At 43.0% G+C, this 23725-nt stretch overlaps 2 protein-coding genes across 5 annotated transcripts in view; one reads left to right on the plus strand and one right to left on the minus strand.

Annotated features, from left to right (window-relative positions):
* Nucleotides 1–23725, minus strand: part of ptpn20 (protein tyrosine phosphatase non-receptor type 20) — a 336983-nt gene that overhangs the window by 241784 nt on the left and 71474 nt on the right. For 3 of the 4 annotated variants that reach the window (XM_078530716.1, XM_078530715.1, XM_078530718.1), the window contains 2 exons: nt 22524–22653; nt 19991–20389 (listed from right to left, as the gene is read on the minus strand). In XM_078530716.1, coding sequence (XP_078386842.1) covers nt 19991–20389; nt 22524–22653 — 529 coding nt within the window. The remainder of the gene's footprint in view (nt 1–19990; nt 20390–22523; nt 22654–23725) is intronic. The other variant, XM_078530719.1, reaches the window with a different exon arrangement.
* The window catches only part of mapk8a (mitogen-activated protein kinase 8a), a 485513-nt gene that overhangs the window by 241782 nt on the left and 220006 nt on the right, over nt 1–23725 (plus strand). The gene's annotated exons all lie outside the window — the stretch shown is intronic.

The following is a 23725-nucleotide window of genomic DNA, read 5'->3' on the forward strand; positions in this document are numbered from 1 at the left end:
AATTTTGTTACTTGGTAAGTCTGTTAACATCGGATGGAAATTGTGACCAAGAAATAAGACGAAGCGTTGGAATGGCTAAAGATGGATTTCAAAGAAATGAAAAAGACTATGATCAACACAAAATTAGCCATAAAAACAAGGCTGAGAATCCGGGAACGCTACATCGCACCTATTTTGAGATACAGAAGCAAGTGTTGGACAATCAGTGAAGCAGTGCAGAGATGAATTGAGGCTGCAGAGTTGTGGCTTTTGAGATGAATGATGAAGAGATCTTGGACAAGTCACACTACCCATGAAGAGGTGCTAGTAAAATCTGAGGCCAAAAGAACTCTGCTGACCAAGGTCAGGAAGAGGCAGTTTGAATTTTTTGGACACGTAATAAGAAATCATGATTTCGAAAGCCTGATGCTGATGGGAAAGATCGATGGTCGAAAAGATCGAGGTAGACAAAGGACAACCTTTCTAAAGCGCCTCGCAAACTGGATGAATGTACCACCAACAAAAGTGATCCACGCTTCCAGAGCAAGATTAACATGGAGGTCCATGGTCGCCAACACCCTTTCAGGGCATGGGACCCGAAGAGAAACAGAGAGGGTGACGAGATCAAGGGACTTTAATACAGGGGCATTGTATTTTACATTATACAGTGGATCGAGAGGAAATTCAAATCAATACTATAGCCAACATAGGAAAAACTAAAAATGGAAATTCAGAAACCAGAGGGCTGGAAACCCACAGTCCTGGCTGTAGAATGAGAAATGGTGCCAGGAATGACATAAGATTACTCTTCTTTGCCTTTTATCGGTGCTAGGATTAGTGGTTCCCCCCAATGTTTTTCTGCCTGTCGCTGGGTATCAAGGGGAATGTAACTAGGTTTGTTGAAACACTGAGGGGCCGATGATGTAGCCCCTGGTACCTCTTAGTCACATGTGTAGTTAAACTACCACTTAGCAGAGTTCTTCATTGTAACAGAGCCAAACTCCCTTGCTTCAAAAAAATTATGATCAAAACACTCTGATTGTTCTATATATTGTGGCTCATGACTCAACAGGAAATGTAAATGAATGAAAAGCAACTATTCATGTTAGTAAATAAATCAAATAAACTGGTTTTAAACAGTTATAAATAACAATGCGATTCTCATGGGTTCTCACGAGGTTGATTCCGCTTCTAACTTCTTGGGCCACGGAGATTCAGGGCTACACATTGGTGTGGGACTGGGGTCACATGTAGGCCAGACCAGGTAAGGACAGCAGATTTCCTTCCCCTAAAGGACAGAAATGGACCAGTTGGCTTTGTACAACAGCTTCATGGTCATTGGTTCCTGATGGCGACTATTTATTTTTAAATTCAAATGTTCAAACAGTCTTGGAGGAATTATGAACCAACATTGTCTTGACCACTAGTCCAGTACAACTAGCCAGTATGACAGAAAAAGCATGAAATAATCAAAATAGGACTCAGTTGTCTAGGCTTTGAGATAACAAACTTTGCCTTCTTACTTAGTGGACAGACATTACCGTGACAATGAAATAAAATATTAACCCAGTTTGAGCTGTTTTCTATGAAGATAGTAATGGTCAAGACTGACCTTACAAATGGGCAATATGGCAACCACTGAGGCCTGTGGGGGCAAAAGATGACATAATGGGAAGGCCCTGAAACAATAGTTAAAATATAGTTGGTGCAGTAATAACTACTTATGCACAAATCATAAGCAGCAGTCAAGAAGTGAATGGCTCTGCAATCAGACTGAGTTGAAATCACCCCACCACCGCCCCCAAAAACCCTTCAATAGAGATTACCAAGAGCCTGCGGCTAGTTTGCTGGGTTGGCAACCTCAGGTGGAACAATCGGCATTCCCAAAGGAAATGTGGATCGGACGATCAAGTGAATTGGTGGTGACCGGAAGTAGGCCTGGTGTGAGGCAGGAGGGGTGTGTGACCACCGCATGCGCAGTGCAGAGATGGCTGGCCGACTCACCGAGGGGAGCAGGCACGGAGGAGTACTGAGAGCATCACAAAGACCACCAAGTCAACCCACACATACCAAGGCTGGTGGTGGGCACCAGGTGAGGCCGGGGAGCTTCTAAATAAACCAATTAATTTGTAAAATAAGCACAACGAATCCCTGTGTTTAATGCACAGACTTTTACTGAGCCTAGTTCAAGAGAGGGGAGTTCTTATTTAAAAAAAAGTTTAAATTTTTAGTAATTGGGAGTGAGTTACTCTGTCTACTGTGAGTCGCCAACCATATTTGCCTAGAACATGTCAGCCTATTGCTAGGTTGGCTGTTTTTAACCAGGCCAGAAGATTTAGATATTCAAAAGTGTTTTTTATTTAACACTAATACTATTACATCTGTAAGAAAAGGTGGCAAAACACCCTGGATGCCAGTGTCCCTAAGGCCAGCCTAGAAAATGATGTTTGAATGTACTGTATGTAAATTTATTTTTATTGTGTTTAAAGAGCACGGTAGGTTCAATGTGTTATTACAAATTAATGCATGCGACAGCTCTGGTTACAAAGGGTTATGATTTTTAACCACTGCTAGTTTCATTTTATACCTGGGCAGGCTGTGACATGCCCAGGGTGACTGGCTGTACACACAAGCTTCACTGTGTCTGCAGCAACCAGAGTAAACATTAGCATGCGGCAATTCAGTTCCAACTGCAGCATTTTATTCATCCCCAGAGCACAGGCTAAACAGAGTAAACTGAAATGGTTTGCGTGAAAGCAGAACACTGCGGATGCTGGAAATCTGAAACAAAAATTTTAAAAAACGCTGGAAAAACTCAGCAGGTCTGGCAGCATCTGTGGAGAGAGAAACAGAGTTAATGACTCTTCTTCAGAGCTCTGATTGCTCCATTCCTGTTTCTGCCATGGTATGTTACCAGTGAATGAAAAGACAAGCATTTTATATCATCCACTGCATCCCATCATTTCAAGATTTAAAAGTGTTGGAGTAGGCTTCAGAGCACAGTAGATAGTCTGAGGTGTATAGGATGGGCCGAATGGTTTTTATTCACCCCGTATCTATGTTTTTATTGTAGGGTTGATTCGAGATTATTGGCCCACTGCTAAATCAACATATAAGTAATTTTAAACGATTGTAATGAGAGTCAATGAGTTATCCCATTCGGGGGACACAGTTGAAAGCAGCATGGAATATAGAGAGGAGAGGCTGTGTGCTACAGTTCACTCATAGAATTCAAGTTGCTGTGGCAACATGCACTTTTACATGCATGTCATAGTCTGGAGCTATGGATAGTGATGGTAGAGGCTCCACCATTCTTTGCATCACATGGATGACTAGAATCTCTCCCGCTTTTACCACTATGGGCTGGCAAGATTTGCAGACTGGCATTCAATCTGTGCATCTGGGTTCTGAACACACCTTCCTTGGCCACCAAGTTCTAGGGTGAGTCAACAACCTGGAGTTTCTGGTACAGAGGCAGGGACGCTACCCACTGCAGCAGAGAATAGCATAATGTGGGACTGGAGAACAGTACCAGTCACATGCATGATGTAGAGAGACACATTACAGTAGACAGGAGACATAGTGGAGCAGCGAGAAGTCAGCATGGAGACAGTACTTAGTTAGGGCTGTTAACAATAAACAGTTTATGTTCAAGCACGCAAGCCTCCAGACCTCTTACTGAGGCACCAAAACATTTAACAGCAGGGGTAGGACTTGAACCCAGAGCTTCTGATTCAGAGGCAAGGAGACTACTCACTGCGCCACAAGACCTCCCACTGTATTGTAGAGTAAAATGTTACAATTCTCCAACCTGAAAGCATGTATTTCTGATCAAGTGCTGAATTTGCCGGTCATCAGTTGTGTTTGGCTGACCAATCAACCATTGATCATGAGCACTCATTAGCACATGAGTGGACTGTCATTGGGTCGGTGTTGCATTCCCTTATCCTTCTATCTCTTTCAGCCAGAAGACCCGGTATTAAAGGGCTTAGCAGAACAGTTATCCCTCTTCCATGGAAAAACCCTAAGGCTAGATCAGTAGAAACTGGGCCACACTTTGTAGTGGGAGTGCATCAAACGACATCTGCCTTTAGTTGGAGCCGCCCTTGCAAGTTTTGATTTTTCGGTTTTTTACATGGCTACTTGCCAGAAGTGCTGGGCTGATGATGTCACAGCGAAGAAAACAGAGTGAACTAGGCAACTGATCATGTACCTCTACGACCAATCAGATTGAAGGATTGTGAAATTAACCACAAGAGCGGGGGGACTTCAATGTCAAATCAGGTACAGGATGTGAAGTAAAGGGACGGAAAGAAAGGTTGGATTAAGAGAGAGAAAAGAGTCGCAAAAGGAAAGTGAGAACATTTCAAATCCTACCCAACTCAATGTTAAACAGTGACATCAATGGAGCTAAAATCAGGTGGGTGCGAACCCGACATTGCATTCAACCCTGTCGGTTTCTCCACTGGCAAGTTAGGCTCAAATCGTTCCAGAGCCTCAATTTTAAATTAAATCACCTACAGATCTGATAATGAATGCTTTACAGCAAGTTACAACAGCATGAAGTGTAAGGACTATTGGAGTGACGTTGCAAGGAGTCATGAAGTATCAGCGGTTGTATTCATGTGCTAGTTCAGTATAAAAATCAGACAAGGGAACACATGTGAAAAGACTGACTAATCTTCTAAACTGCTTCACCATCTTAAATGAGTTGCTATGATTCATGCAATGATTGCCTATACATTTCTCAGTCTTCAGAATACTAACCTTGTCAAGATAGATTATCATTCAAAATAAGACACACGATTAGACTGAAGAACGTACTCTTCTCTCAGGTTCCTGGCCTAATCAGGCTGAAACAGCCAGAAAGAGTTTAAAGGTCATATTGGGAAGAAAAGAGTTCAGTAATTGCAATAGTAATGATCTGGAGTAAAAGGTAAGGGAAGGCCAATGGTTATTAAACATTTAATAGTAATTTCTAATTTAACTGTTAAAGCAATCGCAAACTCTTCATGTCCCTCCTCCCCCTAGCAATTTAAATGTTCCCTGTGTCTCATCATTCTTGCTGAGCAAAGACAATAAATGTATTTGTCCTTGCTCCATGTTAACGTCCTTAATGGAAATGTCAGCAAGAATTTTACAAAGTTGTCAGGAGCTCCTGCTGTTGTTCTGTTAGGATTTCAGGTCATCTCTAGTAATGAGATGTCTTATCCTGATTCAGTTGCCGGCCCTATTTTGCTGAACCTTGAACTTGTTGTCATGGAGACATGAGCCGTGGGGGTTCTTGTTATAGTCCTGGTTTATGACTCTATCGACAGAGAGTGATGCGGAGCTGGTACCCTAAGTTATATTCTCAACTGCGTGTGAATCTCTGGCCCGGGAAAATGGAGTACACTGTGGTTTCACTGTGATGTCAACAGAGAGTTGACTGTACCAAATAATATCAAGAGAGAGCTCTGATTTGACTGACTGTTCATTGAAACAACGCTAGACTGTTTGCAAAAGGTTGGGGCATAATTGGCCTATCAAACTCTCTAGTGTCTGGTGTTTACTGTATATTTCAAAATCCAGGCAAAGTTTCAAAAGCTCTTAACACTCGTTGCACTAATCGTAAATGTTCAGGAATGTAAATAACTATTCTTTTCATTTTCCCTCCTGTGCCACACTCAAGCAACCTTCCGTTTTCTAGGAGCAGGATTGCCAGCATTATCAGAGCTGTCAACTGTCCATCAAGCACAGAGAAGAAAAACGTGTATTCACGTAGCACCTTTCACAACCTCAGGACACTCCAGAGAGTTAGTTTTGTAATATAGGGAAAAACATCAGCAGTAAGATAGTGATCAGATAATCATTTTGAATGGTGGTGGTTCAGCGATAAATATTGGTCATAACAATTACAGAGAACTCTGCTGTTCTTCTATTAGGCCGCTATGAGATCTTTCACATTCAGCTAAATAGACAGACAGGTTTAACATCTCACCCAGAAGACAGCACAGCCCTCCCTCAGTACTGCATCAGGGTACCAACCTAGACTTTATCCTCAAGTCCCAGATGTAGTGTTTGAATCCTCAACCTTCAGATTCAGAGGTGAGAGTGATGCCAAGCAACCCAAAGCTCCATAAGGGATGGCAAGCTACAGCAAATTCTCCCCCAGATGATCAAGCCCGCTTTGATCAAATATATTCTGTTGTGGAAATTTGGATACTAATACTAGTTGAGTTCTCCAATGGAACTCTAACCCCTGACACTATGAAGCCATGAGCCTGCTAACACGAACGGAACAACAAAACCCAAGCAAAAGCAAAATACATAGCACCAACAACAACAAAGAATCTCTGGCTTAATTTATATACATCAAACAGAAATATACAGTCACCAAAGAGATGCTAATTAATCAACCCTCAACACCACTGGTTATATTGTACAATTCTCTGAGGTCTATTATTTTGCAGTGGGGTTATAGAATGTCATTATACAGCTGATGGAGTTCATGCAGTCAAGACACTGTATTGCCGGTCCTTCTCCCTTACTGGGATAGTTCCATGGACAATGGTTTCCCAAGTACGCTGGCCATGTATTTACTTGTGACATTTGACATTGAGTTTGGGAGATTAACTGAACTGTGTACAGTATCACAGATGAGCCAATAAAGTTGGCATCCGACATCCATCCACAGATGCTCACTTCCAGTAGGGCCTCCTTTTCAGTGATAAAGAAGCCTGCCAATTTTCCCTTTCTTAATGTCAGGACATGCAGCCAACTGATGAGTCAACGCTTCCAGGAGAGCACGGAGACAAATCAGTTGAGAATTTATTTTTTATGTTACAGCAGAATGTTTGTGGTGTTGGTAGCTACAATAAAGTGTGATGACTGCAGTGCCACAGTTAAAGTGTAACAGGAAGTAAGTGTGATGCAAGCAGGAGGCGTGTGAGACACACCTTCTTGAATGTACAATCGCTATGTGACGTAGGGAGGAGTACGTAAATGGTATGCTGAGGGACAAATAATCCATGACACATTGACGTGGGCGTCAAAGTAAAGTTCCAGCATGTTTTTTGATAATTCATGATAAAGAAAAGCAAAGCATTTGAAAAAACACATCACTGTTATTTCAGGAGTGACAAGCAAACCTCAGTGTGCCTTTTAATGCAAAAGGCAGCAACATAAATAATTACGGAGGCTGATACCAAGGCAAACTATTGCATATGCTCAAAGTCTGAAATCTGAGCTTCAAACACTTTGATACATTAGGGAGAGGAAGAGTTACCCAGCCATTGAGGCATCAAGAAGGCAGTCACACCTCTTGGGCTGGGTACTTCTGATTAGGTCTATGGTCAGGACCAAGAGGGTGTGATTGTGAGTGAGGCAGGTATGGGGACCCGGAAGAGAGCAATGGAGGAGCATCGGCCCCTGCAATTGTCCAGCGGGTTCAAGGTTCCTGCAGCTTCTCTGGACAAGAACAGGGACTGGAGGGTGGAAGAGCAAACTGACCATGGCACTGTGGTGCAGGGAGAAAGTGGCCATTATTGTCCACTTAAAGGGCCTCAATTGGGCCACGGGCAGGCTACCCACCCAATGCCTTCTCCGCTGCCCATAAAATCGTGGTGGGACAGAGGTGGAATGGCTGGCAGTGGGCATGTCACCATGGCACGGCGCCTAATTTACAGGCCAACCCACCTGTTGTCCATAAATCTCAGCCCATGGTTACAAGGTGACCAAGGTTGGGAAATAAATATTCCAGGTACACAACATTTTGAAAAGAGAGGCAGGATGGAAGAGGAGGAGGGGTAGCCCTGATAATAAAGGATGACATAAGGACATTAGGGAGAAAGGATTTTGGCTCAGAAAGCCAGGAAGTGGAATCAGTATGGGCGGTATTAGGAATAGCAAGGGTCAGAAAATGCTAGGGGGAATAGTTTATAGGTTACCTAACAGAAGCTTTACCACTGGACAGAAAGAATAATATTTATGTGGCTCAAATATAACATAGAAACTTAATCTTCTACCAATCTGTGACTCAACCATGTGCACACCCTTCTGCAAATAAAATTGTTACTCTTCCTTTTCCTAGCACTTCTAAGAGGTGCAAACCCTGTGACTTTAGTTGAGGTAGATGTAGCCTTCTCAGATCCATGCTGTGATAACTAAGATCTTTTTGGCCAGCATCCTCTGTGTTTTGGAGTCACTTGGAGAAATGTGGATTAATTAAGGTAAGCAAGCATGGATTTTCTACAGGCAAATCATGTTTAACTAACTTGCTTGAGTTTTTTGATGAGGTAACAGAGAGGGTTGATAAGAGTAATGTGGTTGATGTGGAGTAAATGGACTTGCAAAAGGCGTTTGATAAAATGCCACATAACTAGCTGGTCAGCAAAGTTGAAGCCCATGGAATAAAATAGATGGTAACAGCATGGATACAAAGTTGGCGAAGTCCACAAGTATGACCCCCACTTTCCAGTCACTTGCCATTTTAATTCTTGTTCTTATGCTCAAATTTCTGTCCTCGGCCTGCTGCAATGTTTCAGTGACGCACACCACAAGCGTGGGGAACAGCACTTCACCTTCCGATTAGGCACTTTACAGCCTTCTGGACTCAACACTGAGTTCGACAACTTCAGACCATGAACTCTGTCCCCCATTTTGATTTACCCCTTCCCCCCCTCACCCCAAGGGCCAGTCTGTAACTTGTTCTCATGTTTTGCTTTCAGAAAGTGCTGACCCTTGGTCTGCTATTAACACATTCTGCTTTCTGACCTTTATGCCACTATTAACACCTGCCTTAGTCTTTAATTCTATCATTATCACTCTCTTTGTCTTGTGTCCATGACATCTTTGTCACTTAATCTCTCCTGAGCTCCAACCTATCCCTGGCCTTTTGTTTTGCTCCACCCCTTCTCTTCAACTGCATAAAACCCATCACATTTCTACCTCTCTTCAGTTCTGAAGAAGAGTCATACAGACTCAAAACATTAACTCTGTTTCTCTCTCCACATATGCTGCCAGACCTGTTGAGTTTTTCCCAACATTTCCTGTTTTTATTTGAAAATCTCTACCCCAGAGGGTTGTGGATGTGTCATCTTTGAATATATTTACCGATGAGGTAGACAGATTTTTGGGTTGTCATGGAATCGGGGGATATGGGGAGCAGATAGTAAAGTGGAGTTGAAGCCCAAGATCAGGCGTGATCATACTGAATGGCAGAGAAGGCTCGATAGGCTGTATGATCTTCTCCTGCTCTTACTTCTTATGTTCCATTTTCCAAACCCTTTTCAATCAGTTATCCACTTTTCATTTAAAAGCTGCTTCACATTCTGCTTTCAACAATGTTTCTGGTAATGCAATCCATGCCTGAATGCCTTTCCATGTACAACAATCTTTCCAACAGATCCCTTGTACATAGTACTGTGTGTTAATTGTATTCGCTTGTATGCAGATTATGGACATTAACTGGGATTGACTTGTGTTCCAATAAATAGGAACAGACTGAAAATAGGCTATTGGGTGAGGAGTTGCATGTTTGTAGTGTGCATCTCTGTAAATAAATGCTTATAAAAGTGTGTAAAGATTGGCTCCAGTTCTATCCTCCACCCCCCTGGCTTTCTGAAGTCTAACACTGTGTTGCATTGAGATCTGGAACTCATTTTCTTATCGGAGAGCTCTGTATTCTACATTCCAGGCTGCTGATGTCCTAAGTGTGCTGAAATAGCAGAGAGACAGCTTAAATGAATGATGTCCACTGGCTTATTTATAATGTTGCCTTTCGCTTAAATAAAAGGAAGAACGTACAAGGCATTTGCAGAGTAGCAAGGCTTCAAATGCCTGTTGATCAAGGCTGTTACCACGTCTATTGATGAGCTCCTGTGAAATGACTGTGCTGCAAGCTATTTTTCAACATGGATGATAGATGGGAAACATACAAGTAGTCAACACTAGCAGAATCTTAACTGACTTTAAATCAGGACTACACTATATTTGTTTTATGCTCGCCTTCACAAGATTTATCACTCTCTAGCGAATGATGTTCATTTAATCTGCAAGCTACCTGACAGCTGCGAAAATCTCCTAAAAGATGTTTGCAAATTTTCGGAAACTGATAGCAACAAACTTGAAGTCAGCCTCAATGAGAATTTAAGAACCATGAGATTCACTTGCTAAATGACAGCTGCTTTGTCCCTTTTTGAATTGTGCGGATTAGAAGCGTCAATCCAATTTATTTTTTTTTATATGTCACCTAATTTATTTTTCAGGAAACTAAAAGCACCATTTTCTGAAGCGGGTTTTCAACACCCAGCCATCTGATTCTAGAGTGGGGTCTGAACCAAGAACCTCTTATTTGACTCCAAAGTGAGAGTGCTACCGCTGAGCCAAGACAACCAAAGGTAGGCTTAACATGAAGCTAACCAACACTTTTAAAAACTCTTATTTGCATTTCTAGTTTGCACCTTTTACTCAGATCTTGCACCATTTCCGGCCAATGGGCATGAATCTAGAGGCTTTTCTGAGGCCTTCTCCTAAACATGTAATTGTACTTCAAAATCTTCTCTCTTTTATGCTACCCAAAACCAAATCTGACCCAAAGTAAAATATTCACATTTTTGTTTGAATGCATAGCTGTTAAACACTACTCAGCTTCATCATTCACCATCCTAACGTGCAAAAATCAACATCTTTTTAAATTAACCTTTGCCAATGTCCATTAGTCCATTTTTTTTGGAAGAATGGGTACCCATATTGCACAACTAGGCATGCATTGAATAACCTGGATAGCACTTTCTACCTAAATGACACTTTCAATTGTGTGTTATTTCCTTAAAATGAGCAAATATGGCTCCCACATGTCACAGCAGCCCCTCAGAGGATCCAGGGTTGTGATTCACCCTGAAAAACTGAACCATCGGCCCAAACAAAATGCCTTTTGACTTTCCTTTCAGGGTAGAAGCTGAGTTTGGACTACGTTGAGGAGCCAGTCACATGATTTAGCAGCATTTTCCTGCTCTGAAGGTGATGGAAATGTGCAAATTCAAAGATTTCCCTGCCTTTGGATGATGTTCTGAGTGACATGAGAAGAATTGGACAAAGTTTGGAACACTGAACCCAAACCACCAGCCACGTGACAAAATCAAGGTTGTGCTGTTTTAGGTAAATTGGCTAAACTCATGTTAGTCTTTCCGTGTAGTACCGCATGACAGTCCAACCCGAAAGGACTGAAAGCATATAGAATTGTTGACACCAATTCTCGAGCACAAATTGCACATCTTAAATTCACTCAGTCAGCTTGAGGGACATTGTACACCATGGCAGAAAGTGAATTATGTTGTAATATGACTTCTTGACATCGTCAAAAGACAGCAGAAGGGAATGGAAGGAAAAAGGAAATTGAAAGTTAATGGAGCGTGATCCATTTCTTGCTCCTTTCGTTTCATCAGGACAAGGTGAGAAATCGAAATATTAACCAGAGGTGCATTTGGAACTTTATTGCCCTGCTACAAAATGCCAGGAACGGAAAAGGGAAGTGAGATAAATTCTATAGATGGACAGAACAGCATTCAATAGAGACAGTTATATATTCCGTATTGAAAATAATCATTCCGGTTCGTCTTAGTTGGTAGCACTCTCATCTATTTAGAGACTAAAGGTTCACATCTCTACATGGCCTCACCCCTTCCACACTCCATAACATTCTCCAGACCAACAGCCCTCCAAGATCTCTGCTCTCCTCCAATTCTGGTCTCTTGAGCATCCCAGGTTTTAATTGCTCCATCATTGGTGGCTGTACCTTCAACTGCCTAGGCCCTAAGCTCCGGAATTTGCACTCTAAGCCTCTCTACCTCCCTTTCCTCCTTAAAGGCTCCTTAAAACCTACCTCTTTGACCTCACCTGTCCTAAAATCTCCTTATGTGACTCAGTGCCAAATTTTATTCTACAATTCTCCTGTGCAGCACCTTCAGACATTTTACTATGTTAAAAGGTGCTATCTAAATGCAAGTTGTTGATGTTGTTTTCACACAACAGAGTGCTGAAAAGAATATCACTTCTCAACCGACAATTTTAATGGATGTTGTGACTTTCAGAAAATCTTAGAAAATTGGACCGAATGTCGGTGGCTATAAATCTAGATGATCTTTGTTCGGTATGATTATACTATTACAATGAACAAGTCAGCTCATTAGAATTTCTCAAACTTTATAAAGTGATAGAGCTATTTACAGCACAGAAGGAGGCCATTCGACCCATCAAATCTATGCCTGTAAGTTTATTTCCTTCAAGTGCCCATCCAATTTCCTTTTGAAATCATTGATTGTTTCTACATCCACCACCCTTGTGGGCAGCGAGTTCCAGGTCATTACCATTCACTGCATAAAAAATGTTCTCCTCACATTCTCCCTGCATCTCTTGCTGAAAACCTTAAACCTTTATCCTTGTACCATCAGCGAATGGGAACAATTTTTCCTTTTCTACCTTTCTGCACATGTCGTAATCTTGTACTCCTCCATCAAATCTCCCCTCAATCTCCTTTTCTCCAAGGAGAACAAGCACAGCTTCTTCAATCTAAGCTTGTAGCTAAAATCTCCCATCCCTGGAACCAATTTTGGTAAATCTTCTCTGAATCCCTGAACAATTCTCACATCCTTCCTAAAATGAGGTGTCTGGACCTGGACACACTACTCTGGTTGTGACCTAACCAAAGCTTTATACAGTTCAGCATAACTTCCCTCCTTTTATACTCCATGCCTCTATTTATGAAGCCCAAGATCCCATATGCCTTGCTAACCGCGCTCTCAATATGTCATGCCACTTTCAAGGATGCACATGGATGCCCAGGTTCCTCTGTCCCTGGACACTCTTTAGAACTGTGCATTGAGTTTATATTGCCTTTCCCCACCAGTACAGTTTATTACTTTAATCTGGGGGTGAACTGGTCTACGGCAGCAAGCAAACTTGGTTTGATAGCTGGAATGATAGAAAATCAGTGGCCTGTTTTACACTGGATCTGATTTTCTTTTAAAAGACTGGACACAATGTGAAACAGGCTGCCAATTCACCACCAGCCCAATTTTGTGCTACTTGTGCAGACCAGTTTCAACCCCTACCCGCTCACCCATATCTTTCACCCCTCCATTCTTCATAGCAAACAGTGAGGGTTAAAGACTTCAATATTGCATGGCTCCAAATTTCAGTGAGGAGTCTGGCATATTTCCATTGTAAAGTCATGCAGGAGTGCGATGGAAGGCCTGTATGGGATGGCCCATGTGCTCTTGGGGAAAATACCTATATTTTATGTGGGGTGATGACCCCACTCTAAGAACTAGGTTTCTGTAGGGTCTGATTTCTGGATTAAAAGGATGGCTTCTAGAAAATGATCACGTGACCAAGTTGCCTGGGAGACAAACAATCAGGGAAAAAAGGGGTCAACAAGTTAATTATTGGGTGAACATGTTCCTCGTGGTGGTTCTGTGTTCAAACAGTTTAGTTTTAGGTTTTAGAATAAGTGGGCTGCAGAAGGGAAAACATCTCTCTCAGACAGAGTTCGGCTGAAATTGTGTGTGTTGGTTGATAGAGTTTAAAACTCTTGTTAACTGATGGGCTCCTAACAGTGAGTTGGACTTCTGGTGTGGCCAAGTTGAGAGAGAGAGAAATAGAGAGTTTTAGATGCAAAGCTCCAGAGGTAAAGAATATTAGAAGCAGGAGAGTTCTGACCCAAGTCGGCTATACTTCAGACTCTAGAGACATCTGTGTTGAACAGGGGGTTTACAACCATAAAACAATTGGAGGAGATTTGAAGGACAATGTTGCTGGAAGTAAAGGAAAGGTGCAGGAAATCTCAGCCCGTATACAAATCTTTGAAACAGTACTCAAACCAAGTGGTTAATCTTCTAACTTTTATTAAGTATCTGACTTGAGTTATTGGGAGTGCAAGTCTAATGAGTGTAGAAGGAAACCGGAGTTATATGAGTTCATGATACTTCTAATAGCTTTAACGTAACTGACCATTTAAAACTAGAGAGTAGGTATTAAGATTCATGTTCTTTGATTTTGGTAAAATAAAAGTTCTTTTGATTTAAACTGTGAACCTTGTGACTTCATTCTTTTATTAAATATCTGGCTTTTTCAGATTCTAAGAAAAAACAAAAACACTACTGTTCTCCACTGCGAGCATAACACAAAGAATTCTTGTATCTAGAAACACCAAGTGTGCCTCTGCTACTTGGATCCCTGGAGTCCTGCCTGGAGCAGAACATTCATCTGCTTCAAATAAGTTCCTCTGCATCAGGAGGAACATGACGCGAGGGAAGGATCTCCCAAGTCAGAGGTATTCACGGCTGATCGAGTGGGGGCCAGTACATCTGGTGAATGGGGGAAAATTGACCTCACAATTAATGGAAGTGTACCCCATCTGGTGGCCCAGGTCTGGATTTTGGTCTGGAATCCAGAAGGAATCTCTGCGAGCAGATCACTTCCCTTAGAATGGAGGCTGATAAGGCCTTTAAAACATGTTTCTCATTGCAGTTAACAAGGTTGCCATAAGTAATGGACTTCCACCACTTCTCCCCCTCTAGCCCTCCATGTGGTATGACAGGCATTTGAGATGTGCTCATATTTAAAACCAATGCAATCAAAGTCTGTACGCCCCAGTGAATGGTGCTTGCTGTCTTTTCTATACATTGTCTTCATTAATGTCATAATGATTTGTAATTGACTTGTATAATATATATATATATATATTTAAACTTGGCTTCTGTTACCATGTTAAGAGCCAGACTATATCATGCTAGAATAATATTGTCCCTATCAAAGGAGAAATATTTCAAACCTCTCCATTGAAACACTGCTCTATCACAAGGCAACACTGTTTACTCATTTACAGCTGGTTATATTCATAGAATCCCTCCTCCCCACCTTCAATCCCTTCCTTTCACTTTACATTGATGCTGACTTATACTGGGATTCTCTTCCACCAATGTTTCTCAGATAGCCATGCTTCATATCCAAACGCACACAGTGAGTGACAAGCTACCTTTTATGGGGATCAGCACACTGAGCCCAAACCCATTCTCACTCGACAGGGGTCACTAGGTAGTGATTAAAACCTGGATGATTTTTCTTCTTCCCTAGCCCTTAAGCATTAATTGTGGCAGCCGACCACTGCTCCAGCTGTGATCAGCTCACTAAGCACGGATCTAGTCTGCATGTTCACAGTATCACAGTATCTTTACAGTGCAGAAGGGGACCATTCAGCCCATCGAGTCTGCACTGACTCTCTGAAAGAGCATTCCACCTAGCCTCACTCCCCTGCCTTACCCTCGTAACTTTGCGCATTCTCTCTTTTCAGGTAGCAATCCAATTTCCTTTTGAATACCTTAGTTGGACCTTCCTCCACCACCCTCCCATGAAGTTCATTCTGAACTCCAAAAGTTTTCCTCACATCACATTTACTCCTCTTGCCAATTATTCTGAATCTGTGCCCTCTAGTTCTTGATGTTCTCTTGCGTAGGAACAGTTTCTCACTATTTACCCTGTCCATGCCCCTCAGGATCTTGAACACCTCTATCAAGTCTCCTCTCAGCCTTCTTTTCTCCAAGGAAAACAATCCCAACCTCTCCAATCTATCCTCATAGCTACAGTTCTTCATCCCAGGAATCATTCTTGGGAATCTCCTCTGTACTCTCTCCAATGCCTTCACATCCTTCCTCAAGTATGGCACCCAGAACTGGTCCCAGTGCTCCAGATGAGGCCTAACTAGTGTCTTATACAGGTTCAACATGACCTCCTTATTCTTGTACTCAATGCCTCTATTAATAAAACCTAAGATACTATATGCTTTATTACCTGCTCTCTCAACATGCCCTGTCATCTTCAATGGCCTATGTACATATACACTAAGGTCCCTCTGTTCCTGCACCTCCTTTAGGGGCTCTCCCTTTATTTTATACTTCTTACCATACCTTTCCTGCCAAAATGAATCACCTCACACATCTCCACATTGAACCTCATCTGCCACTTATCTGCCCAATCCACCAACATGTCTATGTCCTTTTGAAGTTCAAGGCTATCCCCATCACAGTTGACAACATTTTCAATCTTTGTATCATCTGCAAATTTTGAAATCATGCCCTGCACACCACAGTCTAGGTCATTGATACATAACAGGAAGAGCAAGAGTCCCAACACTGACCCCTGAGGAACTCCACTACAAACCTTCCTCCAATCTGATAAGCAACCATTTATCATTACTCTCTGTTTTCTGTCACTCAGCCAATTTCTTATCCAAGTACCTGCTTTCCCTTTTATTTCATGACCTAGAATTTTGCCCACAAGTTGGTTGTTTGGCACTGTATCAAATGCCTTTTAAAACTTCATATACACCACATCAACAGCTTTTCCTTTATCAACCTCCCCTGTTACCTCCTCAGAAAACTCCAGCAAGTTAGCTAAACGTGATTTTCCCTTGATGAATCCATGCTGGCTTTCCTTAATTATCCTGCACTTGTCTAAGTGATTATTGATTTTATCCTGTATTATAGTTTCCAGAAGTTTCCCCACCACTGAGGTCAAACTGACTGGCCTTTTGTTGCCAGCTTTATCCTTTCACCCCTTTTTGAACAAGGGTGTAACATTCACAGTTTTCCAGTCCTGTGGCACCTCCCCTGTGTCTAAGGAAGACTGGGAGATTATCAATAGTGCCTCTGCAATTTCCACTCTCACTTCCTTCAGTACCCTTGGGTGCATCTTATCTGGTCCTGGTAGCTTAGCTATTTTAAGTAATGATAGCCGTTCCAACACCTCTTTCCCCTTGATTGTAAGTTACGTTAGTGTACCAGTTACCTCCTCTCTCACCTCAGCCTGGGTAACAAGTTCTTCCTTTGTAAAAGCAAATGCAAAGTACTTGTTCAACACCGCCGCTATTTCTCCAGCTTCCTGATGCAAGTCCCCTTTTTTGTCACTAATAGGCCATACTCTTTCTTTTACCACCTTTTTATTATTTACATGCTTATAGGAAGACCTTGGGATTCCTTTTTATGTTCGCTGCCAGCCTCTTTTCATGCTCTCTCCTTGCTTTTCTGATTAGTTTCTTCACTTCCTCTCTGGTCCTTCTATATTCAGCCTGATTCTCCATTGTATTTTCTACCTGACAAGTGTCATAGGCGCACTTCTTCCTTTTCATCTTTACCTCCATCTCTCTCGTCATCCAGGGTGCTCTGGATTTATTTGTCCTATCTTTCCCCTTCAAGGGAATATACCTTGACATTGCCTGCAATAGTTTTTCTTTGAAGGTGGCCCATTGTTCAGCCACTGTCTTTTCTGTCAATATTTGATTCCATCTCACACGACTCAGATGCATTCTCATCCCATTGAAGTTGGTTTTCCCCCAATTAATTATCCCTGCTCTGGATTGTTCTCTGTCCTTTTCCATGACTAACCTAAACCTTATGATACAATGGTCACTGTTCCCTAGAGGCTTTCCCACTGATATTTGATCCACTTCTCATTCCCCAGAACCAGGTCCAAAAGTGCCTGTCCTCTCATTGGACTGGAAACATAGGGCAGCATTTTCCAGTCAGTGGGCAGGGTGAAGGGCCCACTCACCAACGCATAAAATTACACACGGTGACATCGAGCACGTGTCCCGACGTCACTGCACGTCTCGGCTGTGCGGCCGCTGAACTGTCAAAGGCCTATTAAGGCCTGTTAAAAAGTAGTTAACTGAGCTGCCCGCCCAACCTTAAGGTTGGCGGGGGGGCAAGCGAAGAGCCCAGGCGGCCTTTGCATTTTTCATGACACCTCATCCACAGGCGGGGTGAGGTTTCCTGAAGGGTTTTATTATTTAAATAAAATCTTTTGAGATAAATAATGGACATGTCCCAGCTCATGTGACAGTTTCACATGAGGGGACATGTCGTTTCAATTTTTTTCCCACCTTTATTCAAATTTCCATAACTTAAACAAATCTCCCTGAGACACCTCCGTGCCTCAGGGAGATCTCTGCGCACTTTCACCCACATGCGCGAAAGAGTGCAGGGAACCATTCAGGGAATTCCCCCTCCCCCCCTCCGCCCGCACAGGGAGCGCTCAGCGCTTCCAGCTGCACATCACGATGGGCGGGCCTTAATTGGCCCGCCCACGTAAAATGGCGGCGCGGACCTGATCGGGGGCACTGATCGGGTTCGGGCCGGCCCCTGCACAACTGCCCCCCACCGACAGGGGGAAATTTCTGGCCATATTGTTGTAGAAAATTATCTTGAACACATTCCATGAACTCTCGCCCCTCTTGTCCTTTTGTACTATTCCTATCCCAGCCTATATTTGGATAATTGCAGTCCCCCATTATGATTACTCCAGAACTGTGGCACCTCACTGGAATTTTTATCTGTTTCTCCACATCCCTTCCACTAGTTGGTAGCCTATATCCTACAGCAATGTTATTCCACCTACCCTATTCCTTACCTCTAGCCAGAGAGATTCTGTTCCTGACCCCTCTGGAACATCCTCTCTCTCCAGTACTGTGACCCCATCTTTAACCAATATTGCCACTACCCCACCCACCCCCCCAACCCCCCCACCACCTTTTCTTCCTTTCCTGTCTCACCTAAACAGCTTGTACCCAGGAATATTTAACCCAGCCCAGTCTTTGAGCTAGGTCTCTGTTATAGCAATAATATCATAGGGCAGAATTTTCTGTGCCCGACCCAAACAAGCATAAAATGACATGTGATATTTTGGTTGGCGGGGGCACTTGGGAGTTGGCAGAGCGCCCGCCGAGAATTAAAAGGCTTATTAAGGCCATTAACCATCTAACTGAATTAAATTTTTCACTGCCCATCCAACCTCATGGTTGGCGGGCAGGCGAAAAGGCCAAGCGACCTTTGCATATTTTGCGAAACCTCATCCACGGGCGGGATAAGATTTCGATCCGTCATTAAAAAGAACTTTTCATAATTTCTGACGTGTCCTCGCTCATGTGTTGCCTACTCTAATTCTATCAAACTCTCTCAGTATTCTATCTATCCTGATGCAACTCTCTGATATACTTTGTTATCAGTTGATACTTCACACCACTTTCCGTTGCCAATTTTTCTCCTCTGCACTCAGAATTTTCCCCCCCGCAGGTTCCCATCCCCCCCCGTTAATCTCGTTTAAACCCTCCCCAACAGCACTAGCAAACCTTCCCCAGAGGGAGGACATTAGTCCCTGTCCTGTTTAGGTGTAACCCGTCCGTCTTGTACAAGTCCCACCTGCGCCAGAACTGATTCCAATGCATCACAAATCTAACACCCTTCCTTCTACTCCACTTCTCCGACCACATGTTAAACTGCTCAATCTTCCTATTCTTATATTCACTAGCATAAGGCACTGGGAGCAATCCTGAGATTACTGCTCTTGAGCTCCTGCTTTTTAATTCCCTTCCTCGCTCCCTAAAATCTGCTTTCAGGACCTCATCCCTTTTCCTACCTATGGCATTGGTCCCATTGTGGACCACAACCTCTGGCTGATCCCCCTACCACAAAAGAATATCCTGCAGACACTCTGTGACATTCCTGATGGAGGCAGGTACATTGTTGGAACGATTACTTGGCTCGTGTCAATTTTTACTTCTTCCCTGTTAGTAAAACCTTCCTGATTTGACAAACAGCAAGACAGCCAATTAGGGAAAAAAATGCCTCAAAATCGTGACCGACCTTGGCTGAAGGAGAAAGCATATTAAACCTGAGAAAGGGAAAATGAAGTCGCGGTACTTTCCCTCAAGTCACAAGAGGATGTTTGGATAGATTGCGAAGAAAGAAAGAAATAGGGCTCCTCAGTTTTTACAATATTTGAAAATCTGTTTCCTCTAAAGCCTTAACTCTGAGGTACCTGTACAAGTATACAACCAGATAAAATTTGAGCCTGGTTTTGCAAACCTAACTGAAGTCAATCCCCAAGGGAGTCAGCATAGCCTCGTTTCACTGGGCAGCTGGTGTATTTGACATAAACTTTTCTTTAGTGTGAAAACCCCACCTGCAGTTCCACTTACCCTCCAATGGCATCGCGCTTTCCGGTCTCCGCAGCCTGCCTTGCCCTTCCTTGACTCTTCCATGGGCCTCTAGCGCCGAAGTGATACAAGCTTCTGAAGAACTGTGAGCTTCCTTGTTCCCCAGTACCACCTGCTGCGATCTGCCATTGAGGAACTCCCTAGATCTCGACAGGTGCTGGCTGTAGGAAGAAATCCCCATGAGAGGCTTGGCAACACTGTAGTTTCCATTAGCATCTGGGGCCACGGCGAAAGGCATTGCGCTGCCGTTCCATGGAACATAGTCTCTGCTGAAGCTCTTTGCAGTGGGCCCTGAGTGGGAGGGAGCCTCATAACTAAGGGACCTGCTGGACAGCCACAAGTCATTGCCTGCTTCTGTCATCCGTGGAGCTCTGTTCTCTCCTGAAAAAAATTAGCACAAAATGTTCATGTCAACTCACAGCTGTTGACAAGAAGAGCATTACTTCACTGAATCACTGAATTAATAGCATACAAGTGCAATTACCACAGGAGATAAGCCCTTTTGCTATCACAATCCCAATTACCACTGATTAACTTAATAGTTTTTATTTGCAATAAGATGGATTTCAAGTACTGAGGAAACATTCAAAAGAAAGTTGATGAAAAATGAGCCAATATGTTGATGAAATAAATCTGGGTCACTCAGAAGTAGACTAATGGAAAGTCAACCTTCTGCAGTGATCTTTAGATTATTGATTATGGATTAACATACAAAAGAATCAATCTGGTCATTATTGCGGGTCCAGTGGTGTCTGCACTGCATTTACCGATGTCACAATGATGAAAACATTTTGCTTTTGTAAGTATAAAAACTCACTGCACCCTCCAGTCACTCAGAGTATAAATGATGGAGGTGTGTTAGATCCTAACTTGAAACGAAAGGAATGAAAAAAAATGAGCTGGAAATTAATTTATGCAGTCTCGGCCCAGCCTGTAGTGACTGTGGGTTCACAACACAAATTTGCATGAAAGGTTAGTAAAATCTCCACTGCCCCACTGCAATGGGCCACAAAGATGTTTGTTGTGAAAAATGGAAGCATTTACAGAGAGACTGAGGGTTTTTTCCTTTATTCTTTCATGGGATGTGGCTGTCACTGGCAAAGCCAGCATTTATTGCCCATCCCTCATTGCCCTTGAACTGAGTGGCTTACTCAGCCATTTCAGAGGGCAGTTAAGAATCAACCACATTGCTGTGGGTCTGGAGTCACATGCAGGCCAGACCAGGTAAGGATGGCAGATTTCCTTCCCTAAAGGGGCATTAGTGAACCAGATGGGTTTTTACAACAATCAATAATGATTTTCATGGTCAGCATTACTGAGACTAGCGTTCAATTCCAGATTTGTTAATTGAATTTAAATTGCACCAGTTTCTGTGATAGGATTTGAACACATGCCGCCAGAGAATTAGCCCAGGCCTCTTGATTACCAGCCCGGTGACATTACCACTATGCCACCACCCTCCCTGAAGGCAGGTTGTTAGAGTAAAAGTGCAGGAAATTCATGCAAAACTTGACCTGCTCTTCATCCAGTCAACCAGTGTCCCAACTGCAAAAGAGTTTAAAACAGTTCTCGCCCTTTGACTCACGAAGCTCATCCAATGAGAGGAGAGAGGAGTCGCAACTCGGTGCTGAGTTAGCTGATCTTGCTCTGGGTCACTCTTTTTGGCTCAATGTTCCTTCAAAAGGTGGGGAGGGGGGGGCGGTGGAAACTGTCCAAGGGAGGATCTTTGTGTCTGGTCACTTCTCATGACTTGTGCCGGGCAGGTGAGGGGAGGATCGGGTTCTGCTATAATGCCCAGATAATCCAGCAAGATCCATTATCAGAAACCATGATTGAAGAACTGCCACTCGGATGAGATACCAGGTATGTGAAAAGCTACCCCAGCAGCTTGTCCAAGTGGCTGAAACCACAGTGTACAATATAATAACAGATAATCGAATATGGATACTGTCTGCTGTTTTGATGAAGTCATTCACCCAATTAAATTAAACAAATTTGTGGTCAAATAGCAGACAAATACATTTCAGAAGAACATTCGTTACTAATGCTGCACAGCTCAGTGTCAACCCTGGAACAGATGAGAATTTTATTCTAAAGTGCTTCTGCAAACCCTTATCTCTGCTCCATCAAGTAATCTTCTGGATAGATGATGATGAGATGATGATAGAGTTCTGTCTTCAACTCATCTCTCAATGGCATCCACTGATGATTAAAATCATGTTTACACTGGCGGCTCACTGAGAGTCATATTACCACTCAAGCAAGTGCTTGATTCGCAGTACTGTCTCCCCATCAGCAGTCAGCGTTTAAGCTTCCACACACAGTGGGTTAACAGGATTGGTCACCTGTTAAAATCTCCAGATTGCTCTGGCAAACTGCTGGGTTATAGCATCTCCTGTCTTTTCACGCTTGGAACAGCCTGGCACCCTCCTGAGTGCTTAGGGGTTTTGGAAAACCTGACACGCTGAGCAACTTCACTCCAGCGTTATCGAGACCCTGTGTTTTAAAAGGCTACCTTTGTGGTTATTGATTCTGCGAGTCACAGCGGATACTTCTGGCAATGTTTTACGATGTAGTCTCTCTCTGATCACTGAGCTCCGATCAGGCTGACTGGTGGCACTGTCCTCCTGCTCTACCTGCTCCCCCTGTAAAGGCAAGGAGAAGATGATTTGAAACACGTATCCATGGTCAGAGCAAATATTCATTCCTCTCGGACAGCAAGCTGTCAATCACTAGACCCCAGCAGGAAATGATAGTTCAGTTTACGGAAGGAATTGTCAAGGTTCACAGAACTGCAAAAAAAAATGTCTATTTCAAAAATGATTACAATTGAATCCAGGATGTAAGTTATACTGTAGTGTGAGCTACAATTCTATACAACTCAAAGGTCAGAGGTTAATAGCAGACAGCCATCTGTGTTTCACACAGACACCAACGACATATTAGGTACGACTCCTGGCATTGTAGCATAATGTAATTCTGCAGTTGTTATGAAGTCAAAAGTGTTCCTCAATAGACAGTGTTTTGTGTTCCAGTGATAGCATCCTCACACAAATATCACTGCAATCTGCTGATACCAATGGGCTGAACTGTCCCAGGTTTGCACTAAGTGCGGTAGCGGGCATGAAGAAAGTTGTTTTACCCGCCGGCTGTATCATCCCCTTTCCACCTCGTAAATTATGCAGTTACAGGAACATATGAACCGACAAACAAGGAGCAGTAGGCCATTCAGCCCCTTGAGCCTGCTCTGCATTTAATAAGGTCATGACTGATCAGATAGTAACTTGAAATCTGCATCCCACCTACCTCTGATAACCTATCACCCCCCCCCTGCTTACCAAGAATCTATCCAACTCTGCCTTAAAAATATTCAAAGACTCTGTTTCCACCACCTTTTCAGGAAGAGATTTCCAAAGACTCACAACCCTCTGAGTGAAAACATTTCACCTTATCTCTGTTTTAAATGGGTGACCCCTTATTTTAAATCGGTGACCCCCAGTTCTAGATTCTCCCACAAGAGGAAACATCCTCTCCACATCCACCCTGTCAAGATCCCCCCCAGGACCTTATATGTTTCAATCAAGTCACCTCTTACTCTTCTAAACTCCAGCAGGTACGAGCTTAGTCTGTGCAACCTTTCCTCATAAGACAACCCACCCATTCCAGGTATTAGTCTGGTAAACCTTCTCTGAACTGCATTTACATCCTCCCTTAAGT

This window comes from Cetorhinus maximus, chromosome 27 (genome assembly GCF_964194155.1).
Source record: "Cetorhinus maximus chromosome 27, sCetMax3.hap1.1, whole genome shotgun sequence".
In the NCBI taxonomy this organism is placed as follows: Eukaryota; Metazoa; Chordata; class Chondrichthyes; order Lamniformes; family Cetorhinidae; genus Cetorhinus; species Cetorhinus maximus.